General features: G+C 43.5%; 1 protein-coding gene across 1 annotated transcript in view; it reads left to right on the forward strand.

Annotated features, from left to right (window-relative positions):
* The window catches only part of LAMA1 (laminin subunit alpha 1), a 182,851-nt gene that overhangs the window by 62,358 nt on the left and 108,080 nt on the right, over positions 1–12,413 (forward strand). The window contains exons 13-16 of the mRNA XM_039912223.1: positions 3,099–3,200; positions 5,986–6,197; positions 7,382–7,493; positions 9,004–9,114. Coding sequence (XP_039768157.1) covers positions 3,099–3,200; positions 5,986–6,197; positions 7,382–7,493; positions 9,004–9,114 — 537 coding nt within the window. The remainder of the gene's footprint in view (positions 1–3,098; positions 3,201–5,985; positions 6,198–7,381; positions 7,494–9,003; positions 9,115–12,413) is intronic.

Consider the following 12,413-nt stretch of genomic DNA (forward strand, 5'->3'; position numbering starts at 1 on the left):
TCCATGGATCTTCTCCATTTTGTTATCCATGCTGTATAGCGTAAAAGACAGTTATTTTTCTGCTTATCCATGTATTTATTCATATTCTTATTCATGGCTTCTTTCCTACTACTTTTAAACAGTCCTATGTTTCCCCTATCCTAAAAAACCCCCCTCCCTTGACCCTATTCATTCATTCATTCAATAGTATTTATTGAGTGCTTACTATGTGCAGAGCATTGTACTAAGCACTTGGAATGAAAGTGCTTGAAAAACAAGTCGGCAACAGATAGAGACACTCCCTGCCATTTGACGGGCTTACAGTCTAATCGGGGGAGACAGACAGACAAGAACAATGGCAATAAATAGAGTCAAGGGGAAGAACATCTCGTAAAAACAATGGCAACTAAATAGAATCGAAGCGATGTACATTTCATTAACAAAATAAATAGGGTAATGAAAATATATACAGTTGTGCAGACGAGTACAGTGCTGAGGGGTTGGGAAGGGAGAGGGGGAGGAGCAGAGGGAGATGGGGGGAAAAGAGGGTTAAGCTGCGGAGAGGTGAAGGAGGGGCGGTAGAGGGAGTAGAGGGAGAAGGGGAGCTCAGTCTGGGAAGGCCTCTTGGAGGAGGTGAGTTTTAAGTAGGGTTTTGAAGAGGGGAAGAGAATCAGTTTGGCGGAGGTGAGGAGGGAGGGCGTTCCGGGACCGCGGGAGGACGTGGCCCAGGGGTCGATGGCGGGATAGGCGAGACCGAGGGACGGTGAGGAGGTGGGCGGCAGAGAAGCGGAGCATGCAGGGTGGGTGGCAGAAAGAGAGAAGGGAGGAGAGGTAGGAAGGGGCAAGGTGATGGAGAGCCTCGAAGCCTAGAGTGAGGAGTTTTTGTTTGGAGCGGAGGTTGATAGGCAACCACTGGAGTTGTTTAAGAAGGGGAGTGACATGCCCAGATCGTTTCTGCAGGAAGATGAGCCGGGCAGCGGAGTGAAGAATAGACTGGAGCGGGGCAAGAGAGGAGGAAGGGAGATCAGAGAGAAGGCTGACACAGTAGTCTAGCCGGGATACAACGAGAGCCCGTAGCAGTAAGGTAGCCGTCTGGGTGGAGAGGAAAGGGCAGATCTTGGCGATATTGTAAAGGTGAAACTGGCAGGTCTTGGTAATGGATAGGATGTGTGGGGTGAACGAGAAAGACGAGTCAAGGATGACACCGAGACCCTACAGCTCACTGCAGTTATCATTTCATATCTCTCCTACCATTCCTCCACAGATATCTTGAGTGGGTTGTCTACACTCGCTGTCTCAAGTTCCTCTTCTCCAATTTTCTCCTCGACCCCCTAAAATCTGGGTTCTGTCTCTTTCACTCCAGAGAAACTGCCCTCTCAATGGTCACCAATGCTTACTTTCTTGTCAAATCAATGCCCTCTGCACCATGCTAATCCTCCTCTAAATCTCAGATGCCTTCTGGGAAACAGTACCCAACCTTGGCTTCCCTGACACTGTCTTCTCCTGAATCTCCTCCTCTCTGTCTGGCTGCTCATTTTCAGTCTCTTTCACGGGCTCCTCCACTGCCTCCCACCCCCAACCGAGGTTTTCCTCAAAGATCAGTTCTGGAACCCCTTCTATTCTACATCCCCAAACACCAAAGGCAACCACATTATGTGTCGGTTTGGACAGAGCAGAGAAAAAAAGCACTTTTTACCTCCCTGCATCTCCAAATGCTGACTTGGCCAAAGTGCTTTTATGCTAGTCCCACTTCATGATTTTAGAAAAAAAAAAAGAGAATTAATTTTATTTTACAATAGACTCACTTAGCAATGAAAATACCTTAAAATGTTTTCTGTGATTTTTCCAGATGTTCCATTCCCTTTCCAGTTTGATTACTGTAATCATAAAATATTGATGTTATGTTGCCTCATAATTTTACAGATTATTTCATGTTATATTTTTATGATGAATTGTTTAACTAGGTATACCTGAGAGGCCACATTTTAGGATCAGATATATAATGCAAAGATATAATTGCAATCAACATTCCTCGTCTGTTAGGTTGTCTATTTGTATAGGAAAGTAAATACAGTCACAGGATTCTTGACGTTATAGTTGGATGAGTGCAACTATGGTATGGTAATGAAAGATTTCATTAAGTTAAATGCAAGAGCCCTGCTTGTCTTGTCTTATGCTGTCGAGTTGTCTCTGACCCATAGCGATGCTGTAGACACATTTCTCCCAGAATGCCCCACCTCCATCTGTGATCATTCTGGTAGTGTAGCCATAGAGGTTTCTTGGTAAAAATACGCAAGTGGTTTACCTTTGCCGCCTTCCGCCCGGTAAACTCGAGTCCCCACCCTCCACTCTCTCCTGTCCTGCTGCTGCCCAGCATGGGGGAGTCTTGACTTGTAGCAGATTGCCTTCCATTCGCTAGCCACTGCCCAAGGTAGGAATGGAATGGTTAGGCCTTTGCTTGACTCTCCCTCCCCTAGTCGAGACTTGTAGAGTACTGGAAACTCTCCAGGTGTCATCCTGAGAGGGGGAAGAGCATTGCTATTAGCTTGAAAATGAGTAAAGTGTCAATCTATTGGCCATGAGAACAGTCAGGTGTAAGGTTGTGATTATGTCTGTCTATAATCACTTGAATCTGAAATCCTTAAGCACCTGCCCTTCAGCTCCACAGAATTTATGTACCTATCCTTTCTCCTTCCCATTTCTCCTATCTCTAATTTACTTTAATATCTACCTCCCCCTCTAGTCTGTAAATTCCAAGTGGGCATGGATTGTGTCTACCAGTGCTGCTTTTGTGTTGTACAATCCCACGCGTTTAGTACAGTTCTCTGCACAAGTAAGTGCTCGATAAATATCACTGATTGACAGTATTTCTCAGAGACGATTCATAAGTGCTCCATCTGTCTACTTAATTCTCCCCCTGCCTTGCTGCCATTTCAGTGACTGAGGAAGAAAATCTGAGGACTCAGAATTCAATTCCCCTTTGGGTCCTTAGACCTGTTTGTTTACAGCTCGGGAATTTTGAAGTCTGTTGCGATTTGAATGCTGACCATCTGGTCTATAACTCACATTGATGGTCAGAAGTATTTTCTATTCTCTAACATGGGTCTTTGCTGTTTCAGCTGACTTCCTTCGGTGGCTACCTGAATTATACAGTGTCTTATGATATTCCAATGGAGACTTTGGACAGTGATTTAGTGTCTCATGCCGATGTTATCATTAAGGTAAACGTTCTTAAAACTGGCCTTTTCCAGTATTTGTTGACTTAAAAGGGTCTATGCCTCAGGGAGATGCTGGTCTTGGGGCAACACTAGGAATGCAGGCGAGTTCTCCCTCAAGGGGATGAATGAGGGGAGGGGCTTATAGGGTTCGGGACCCTGTATATATCTGTTTATTATGTTTATATCTTTATATCTATCTATATCTGTATCCTTATATAGATATAAAGACAGATATAGATACATAGGTATCTGTTGTTTATTTTTCTATATATTTATTTATATAAATGTCTGTCTCCCCTGCTAGACTGTGAGCTCTTTGTGGGCAGAAATGGATCTGTCATTATATTGTGCTCTCCCAAAGTACAGTGCTTCACACACAGTAAGCACTCAAAAAATTTGATTGAATGATTGAATGACCCTCCATCTGTAGACATTACCCAGGCATTGTAACCCAGGGATTGGAGGGAGCAGTGTTTTCCAGTCCCGCATTGCATATTCCTGCTCATTCTGGTCTTCCTACCTCCCACCGTCCTTTGATAATAATAATACTAATGGTGATGATTATGGTACTTGTTAAGTGCTTACTATGTGCCAAGCACTGCTGTAAGCTCAGGTATAGATACAAGTCAATCATGTTAGTTACAGTCCCTGTCCCCCATGGATCCACCAGTCTTAATCCCCATTTGACAGATGAGGTAACTGAGTCCCAGGGAAGCTAATTGACATGCCCAAGGTCACACAGCAGACATAGAGCAGCATGGCATAGTGGATAGAGCACTTGTCTGCTCTGTGAGCATGGGCAAGTCATTTAACTTCTCTGAGCCTCAGTTGTCTCATCTGTAAAATGGAAAATTGAGATTGTGAACCCCATGAGGGACAAGGACTATGTCCAATCTGATTAACTTGTATCCACCTCAGCGCTTAACAGTACCTGGAAAATAGTAAGTGCTTAACAAATACCATAATTATCATTATTATTATGTGGCAGTGTTAGGACCAGAACCCAAGTCCTTCTGATGCCCAGGCCCATCCTCTATCACTAAGCCATGCTGGGTGATGGCATTGCGAGCAGTGTCCACATTTAGAGTCCTGGCACCTCTTCTGGGACAATTAAATCAAGTTCCTGCATGGTGATTGATTACTGGTTCATGCCTCTGAGCCACAGGACGCACAGGATTCATTCATTTATTCATTCATTCATTCAATCTTATTTATTGAGCACTTACTGTGTGCAGAGCACTGTACTAAGCGCTTGGCCAAATATTTTGATGCTGTAACAGGCTGCCGGTAGCCCTGGCCTAGCCCCATTGGGTTCGTGGAGGATAATGAATGCAGAGCAGGGTGCTCCCTCTGTTTTATTTTACCTCACCACATCTCAGAACTGGACTCAGGACCTCCAGGTGGGGTGAGTGCAGGGAAGCCACTTTTCCATTTATACTTAGTCTTTCCAATGTGTGTGTGTGTGTTGGGCGGGGGAATAGGGGAGATGGGAGTGGAGGACAAAAGGGGTGAGGAACACCTTCTTGGAGGTGGATGACCAATTTTAGATCAGCCTTGCCCCAAATTCTTTCATCTGTCTGTTAAATCCCACCACTATTTTCTCTGAGGTCACTCATATTACTCAAATGCTCCTGAGTGAAAAGACACAATAAAAGCAACATGGCCTAGTGGAAAGGGCTTGGAATCAGAGGACCTGGGTTTTAATCCTGGTTCTGCCATATTGGATAAGTAACTTGATTTCTCTATGCCTCAGTGTCCTCATCTGTTACTAATGCAGTGGTATTTATTAAGTGGTTACTGTGTGCAGAGCACTGATCTAAGCACTTAAAATAGGGATTAAATCCTCCCTCATAGTTTGTGAGCCCAGTGTGGGGCATTCATCCATTCAACCATATTGAATGCTTATACTGTGTGCATCCATTCATCCATTCAACCATATTAAGTGCTTATACTGTGTGCAGAGCACTGTACTAAGTGCTTAGAAAAGTACAAAAACACCATAGCCAACCTGATTATCTTGTATCATTTATCTACCCCAGCACTTAGTACACTGTTTGGCATATAGTAAGCCCTTAGAAAGTACCTTAATTAATAAATTAATGGTCAATCTCATTCATTAATGAGATGTACATCACCCTGATTCTATTTATTTGCTATTGCTTAAATGAGTTGTTCTTCCCCTTGATTCTATTTATTGCCATTGTTCTTGTCTGTCTGTCTCCCCCGATTAGACTGTAAGCCCGTCAAAGGGCAGGGACTGTCTCTATCTGTTACTGATTTGTACATTACAAGCGCGTAGTACAGTGCTCTGCACATAGTAACTGCTCAATAAATACTATTGAATTAATTAATTAATTTAAGAGTGATGATGGAGCACTCATGATGACATCTAGGACACTGTACTGTGTAAATGGTGCATGACCATACTTTGAATACATACCTTAAGGATGTTTTTGGCATTAAATCAAAGATTCAGTGACACGCATTTTCTATTTGGCTTGTAATCCTACTCATACTAACAGAACAATGTTTAATCTGATTTTACTAAAGCTCTTTATGGGTGAGCGCGTAATTCTCAATATGGTATTCACTTTCCAACTTGTTGCCCAAATTCCCAAGAAATAGTAATAATTGCTGAAGATTTTGTAGGCCAAATATTGTCCAACATGTGTATTTTTAATCTCACGTATGATCACAAGCATAATGCGGAAAACCATGTGGCTGATTATCACTATGGTACCGATCTCATTTAATCTGTTGGTACATTTGTTCTGTTTTTATATTTTAGGGCAATGGGCAGACTCTGAGCACTAGGGCTGAGGGTCTGTCTTTGCAACCCTATGAGGAGTACTTCAATATGGTGCAGCTGGATTCTGAGAACTTCAGGGACTTAAATACTAAAAGAGAAGTAGACCGGGATCAGCTCATGACTGTTCTAGCCAATGTGACACACCTCTTGATCAGAGCTAACTATAACACTGCAAAAAGAGCTCTATACAGGTAGGCGTGCGTGTGACCGTGTGTGAGGAGGCAATCCAACTATACACATCTCAAATCTATCGGTTATATCTTGTCCTGATGACCCCATCCAAATCATTTAAGCTCATCCCCTCTCGACTGTAAACTCGCTGTGAGTAGGGATTGTGTCTGCTATATCGTTGTGTTGTACTCTCCCAAGTGTTCAGTACAGTGCTCTGCACACAGTAAGCGCTTAATAAATGAGACTGATTAACTCCTCCGTGCCTCTGGCACTTTAAGTGTGAAATGGGGAAAAGATACCTGTTCTCTGCTGTGGAATAGACATATGTCTGATAGGATTCATATCTCCACCAGTGCAAAAGTAGGGGCTTGGCTCATATTAAGTGCTAAACTAATACCCTCATAATTATTATAATTATTTGTTGATAATTTCTAGACTGTAAGTGCCTTTTGGGAAGGGAACATCTCTACCAACTCTGTTTTATTGTCTAAAGTGCTAAGCACCGTAAATGCTCAATGAAACCATGGATTGATCAATATCATTAGTACAGTGAATTGCTATAAGAGAAACTCCTCATCTAGTTGCAAACAAGTTTACACAACCAAGCATTTCATTCAAAAAATACACCTTTAAGAGACAGTCGGTGGTATTTATTGAGACCTTACTATGTGCAGAGCACTGTCTTAACTATTCGGGACAGTCCAAGATAATAATGTTGGTGGACACAGTCCATACCCTAACGAAGCTTATGGTTTAGTGGAAGACCAAATTGGAGAAAATGGGCAGCAATAAAAATAATAATAATGATATTTGTTAAGCACTCACTATGTGCCAGACACTGTACTAAGCACTGGGCACTGTACTGAGTGTTCCTTCCAATTCTTTTCAAATAGTTTTTGGGTGGAAATCAACGAGAAAGCAGCGTGGCTTAGTGGATAGGGCACGAATGTGGGAGTCAGAAGATCATAAATTCTTAGCTCCGCCACACATCTGCTGTGTGATCTTGGGCAAGTCACTTCACTTCTCTGGGCCTCATCTACAAAATAAGGGATTAAGAGTGTGAGCCCTATCGGGGACAGGGACTGTGTCCAACCTGACTAACTTGTATCTATCTTAGTGCTTAGAACAGTGCTTGGCACGTAGTAAGTGCTTATCAAGTACCATAATCATTATTATTAAGGATCACATTGCTTTCTGTTTCCAGGCTAGATGCAGTTTCTCTGGACACAGCGTTCCCTAACGCTAGAGACCCAGCCTTAGCCGCAGATGTGGAACATTGTGAGTGTCCTCAAGGCTACACAGGAATCTCCTGTGAGGTAATCCTCTCTGCCTCTTTTGTATTCTCTCTTTCACATGTTTCTCTTTCTCCTACTCCTCCTCTAAGGCTAAAACTCATGAACTTAAAGTGATATACCTGTGAATGCTCAGCATATAAATATGAAAAAAATTGAAATTTTTTTCTGTTCATTCTTTCAATAGTATTTATTGAGCGCTTACTATGTGCAGAGCACTGTACTAAGTGCTTGGAGTGTACAATTCAGCAACAGATAGAGACAATCCCTGCCCAGTGACGGGCTCACAATCTAATTGGGGGAGACAGACGGCAGAGCAAAACAGAATGAAACAAAAACAAGACAACATTATCACGATGAATAGAAGCAAGGGGATGTACACCTCATTAACAAAATAAATAGGGTAATAAATATATACAAATGAGCACAGTGCTGAGGGGAGGAGAAAGGGGGAGGAGCAGAGGGAAAGGGGGCTCAGCTGAGGGGAGGTGAAGGGGGAAGGGGGAGGAGCAGAGGGTAGAGGGGGAGCAGAAGGAGCAGAGGAAAAAGGGGGTAGCTTAGTTTGGGGGTAGCTCTTTTAATACTCTGGGGTAGTCAGACTGGAGTAGTCAGACTGTTTATTAGTGAGATACTAACTTTTTTAGGTATTGGAGCCCCCTGTGAGTAGCTAGTGGAAGAAGCTGCAGGGCTCTGATTCACCGAAACCTTTAGTAGTGCAGCGATTGCAGTGCAGTACAGTCAGTGATGAAACCAGATTCTATCCAACCTAGGATGGATTTAGAGTGGGATAATTCCAAGAAGCTGAAACAAGAAAAGGTACATAAGAAACACAGACATATCAACTAAATGAGGATCCATTTACTTCTCTGCTCTGCACTCCAATCCTGTTTGTATTAGCCTGTGACAGCAGCCCAAATCAGAAGAGGGTAGGATAAAAGTGTTTATCCTCTACAGAGAAATACTGGTCTTAATTCGCGGTGGAGACAGGAGACATGTAATTTATATTGGTGGCAGGATCAGAGAAATGAAAGGCAACAAGAGGTAATGGAGAGATAGTTCCTGGGGAAGCCTGCATGGTGTCTAACTTGAGGAAACTAGTCTGAAAGTTGACAATCTGTTAATGGTATTTTCTGAGTACTTACTGTGTGTAGAGCACTGTACTAAGCACTTGGGAGAATGCACTAAAACAGAGTTGATAGACATGATGCCTGCCAATGAGCTTAAGGTCTAGAGGGAACAGTACAGTAGAGTTCTAGGTTTGCAGAGCAAATACGCACTGGCATATTTCTCTGAGTGCACAAACAACAAAACAACACTCTTATAATCAATCAATCACTGATTGGTACTTATTGAGCAGTTGTGTGCAGAGCACTATACTAACTGCTTGGGAGAGTACAATAAAACAGTTGGTAGGCACGGTGCCTGTCCATAAAGAGCTTGCAGTCTACATCCTCTTTAGAAAAATGAATGGTTTCCAAAGGTCAGTCTGTCTGCCATTTTATGCTCATTTGGTCCACATGTGCTTTCCCTGCAGTCTTGCATCCCTGGGTATTATCGAGTGGGAGGAATACTTTTCGGCGGGATCTGCAGACCCTGCGAGTGCCATGGGCATGCGGCTGAATGCAATATTCACGGGGTTTGTTCGGTGAGTTTGCATCCTTAATGTTGACAGGTTGAAAGGTTTTTTAGAAGTGTTTATGTGATGAGTTGCCCAGAAATAAAGAAAAGGACTGCTCAAACCATCGGAGATGCTGCCATTGGCCTGACATCATCTCTGAACTCGTCAATCTAGATGCTCTACCTCATAGAGCGTTCTCCTTTTCAGTGGCATTTGTTAAGCACTTATTATGGGCCAGATACTATACTAAGCTCTGGGGTAGATACAAGCTAATCAGGTTTGACACAGGCCACATCCCATATGGAAATCACAGTCTTAACCCCATTTTACAGATGAGGTAATTGAGGCACAGAGAAGTGAAGTGACTTGCTCCGGTTACACAGCAGACAAATAGTGGATCTGGGATTAGAACCCAGGTCCTTCTGACTCCTGGGGTTTTTTTATATTTAATTCACGGACTGACATAATTTCTGCTTTTTGCCTTTAATGCAAAAAAAAAAGAAAAAAAAGAAAAATGCCCTTAGGATGGGAAGGCCTGAGGGTGTATGAAAACACTGAGCTTCTTTGATTGCAACAATTTAGACATAGAATGAAATGACTAGAAAGGAAGACTTCCCTCCCACCTCCATTAAGCTTGTCAAATGGATTTGTTAACAATAAAGATATTGTTTCCTTGGCCAGTGATTATTATATTTATGTCTGCATTTAAATTTAAGGCAGGTAGATACTGACTTTCCCAACAATAGGGCTTATAGCATATAAAACTACAACTTCTGATTATGTAACAATACCTAAGCAGAGCATGCTCCCCTGTGATCAATAGATGAAGAAATATCACAGGTTTCTAATGAAAAGGGTAAAGTTTCAGTGCTTCTTCTATTAATTATTCAGTGCTTAGCAAGCTATTTTATAAACAGAAAAATGTATTATTGCTATTATTATTTGTCACGAGCCCCCGATTCGTACGAACCAAGACCTTCCTGGGCTGGGAGAGCTCAGTGACGTATAGAAGAGTTCAAACCACACCTCTGATCACCAAGTTTAATGGGTAAAGTTTTTACTTAGTTTTACCAACGTGCAAGGGAGTGTCACATACACACACTCACTCCACTCCACCAAGGGTCCAGTGCCAGTCAAAGGGGCCCGTTCTGCCAATGCTTCTTCTTTCTCCTTCCAAGTGCTGCTGCCTTCTGCTGCTTCTGCTGCTCTCCTGCTGCAGGTGCTTCCCTCTGTGGCTCCCGTGACCTCCAGGTGTCCCTGAGTCTCGGAAAATCTCTGTCTCCCTGCTTCTGCTCCCGGTGCCCTCTCACGACTCAAAGCAACCGCCTTTTATCTGCCTTAGGTGTCGCAGCTGGGGCTCTACGTAGCAGTCATTGTTTGGTCCAGGCCCGTTACTGGGTAGAACAGGGAGAGAAAGCCCCGTCTCCCTCCATGCTCCTCTCCGACAAGCCCGCAATGGCCTGTCTCAATTAGAGCACATCAATAGCTTCTCCAGTCTCTTCCTTCTTGTTGCTGTTCACAGGATCACAAACAGTCACTAAAAAGACAACTTGCTTTGTGCTCACCACATCATTATTAATAATAGTAACCCTGGATAGAAACGTTCAGGTTTACAAAATCCCTTTTTTTGTTAATTGCCTCCTCTCAAAGAGCTTTATAATTTACAGTATATCTAAGTGATATGTTTTTCCCAGCCATCCAATGAGCAGGAAGTGCCAAGGAAAGGAAGTGGTTCTCGGCTAGCCACGCCCCCATCACCAGAGTCATTTTAAGTTTGACCCGAAGTCTGTTTTAGTCCCTCCTCCTTTGTCTTTCACAGCCTTAGCCCTTCTCTCAACACTTGGGCAGTCCGAGTGACATATCCTCAAAGGAACTCCCTCATGAGGCTTCTGGAACTATTAAAAAAGTTCCAGAGTGGCTTAGGAGATAATTGGTTGTCACAGTCAACCTCATCTTCCTTATGAGGAAATTCAGGTATGGAGGAGGGTAGGTAGCCTACTCCCGGATCCCCTTGAGTCAGAGGTGAGCTTGCCATGGAGTCAGGGGCCTGGAAAGCTGATTTACATGGGTTCCAACTAGCTTGCCATTCCCTGATCCCTGCCTGTGCCCAGCTTGGTATTGCTTTTGGACTATTCTGGCCAGGCCTAGATTGGTGAGGTGAGGTGGGGCAGCAGTTTTTCTTCTCACAAACTGAGCCCAGAACTGCTTCCTGGAGGCATTGTGACAAATGGGTAGTTGACCCAGGAGGCAGGACTATTCAGTGACTGGTGTAGGCTGGGCTAAATTCTTCCTGCCTCCAAGGAAAAATATCTCCCTTCCTTCCTTCCTTCCTGCCTTCCTTCCCTCCTTCCTTCCTCTTCCTCTCTCTCCCTCTTTCTTTATTTCTAATATCTCCCTTCCTTCCCTCCTTCCTTCCTCTTCCTCTCTCTCCCTCTCTCCCTCTCTCCCTCTCTCCCTCTCCCTCTTTCTTTCTTTCTTTCTTTCTTTCTTTCTTTCTTTCTTTCTTTCTTTCTTTCTTTCTTTCTTCTTTCTTCCTTTCTTCCTTTCTTCCTTTCTTCCTTTCTTCCTTTCTTCCTTTCTTCCTTTCTTCCTTTCTTCCTTTCTCCCTTTCTCCCTTTCTCCCTTTCTCCCTTTCTCCCTTTCTCCCTTTCTCCCTTTCTCCCTTTCTCCTTTCTCTCCTCTTTCTCTCCTCTTTCTCTCCTCTTTCTCTCCTCTTTCTCTCTCTCTCTCTCTCTCTCTCTTTCTCTCTTTCTCTCTCTCTTTCTTTCTTTCTCTCTCTCTTTCTCTCTCTCTTTCTCTCTCTCTTTCCTCTCTTTCCTCTCTCTCTCTTTCTCTCCCTTTCTCTTTCTTCCTCTCTTCCTCTCTCTCTTCCTCTCTCCTTTTCTTTCTCTCTCTCTTTCTCCCTCTCTCCCTCGCTTTCTTCCTCTCTTCCTCTCTCTCTTCCTCTCTCTTCCTCTCTCTCTCCTATTCTTTCTTTCTCTCTCTTTTTCTCACTTTCTTTCTCCCTCTCTCTCTCTCCCCCTCCCCCTCTCTTTCTCTCTTTCTCTCTCTCTCTCTTTCTCTCTCTCTCTCCCTCTCTTTCTCTCTTTCTCTTTCCTTCATTCATTCACTCCTATGTATTGAGTGATTACTCTGTGCAGAGCACTGTACTAAGCGCTTGGGGGAGTATAGTACAATAAACAGTCACATTCCCTTCTCATCATTATGATGGGATTCATAAAAGATCCTCAACTTCCTGATCCCCCCATCTCCCTTCACCCTAGTATGGACAGGACTCTGGACAGCTCTGGCCCCTGCCCTTGGGCAGCTTCCCCTCATCAGCAAGA

Source organism: Ornithorhynchus anatinus, chromosome 5, assembly GCF_004115215.2.
Source record: "Ornithorhynchus anatinus isolate Pmale09 chromosome 5, mOrnAna1.pri.v4, whole genome shotgun sequence".
Lineage (NCBI taxonomy): Eukaryota > Metazoa > Chordata > Mammalia > Monotremata > Ornithorhynchidae > Ornithorhynchus > Ornithorhynchus anatinus.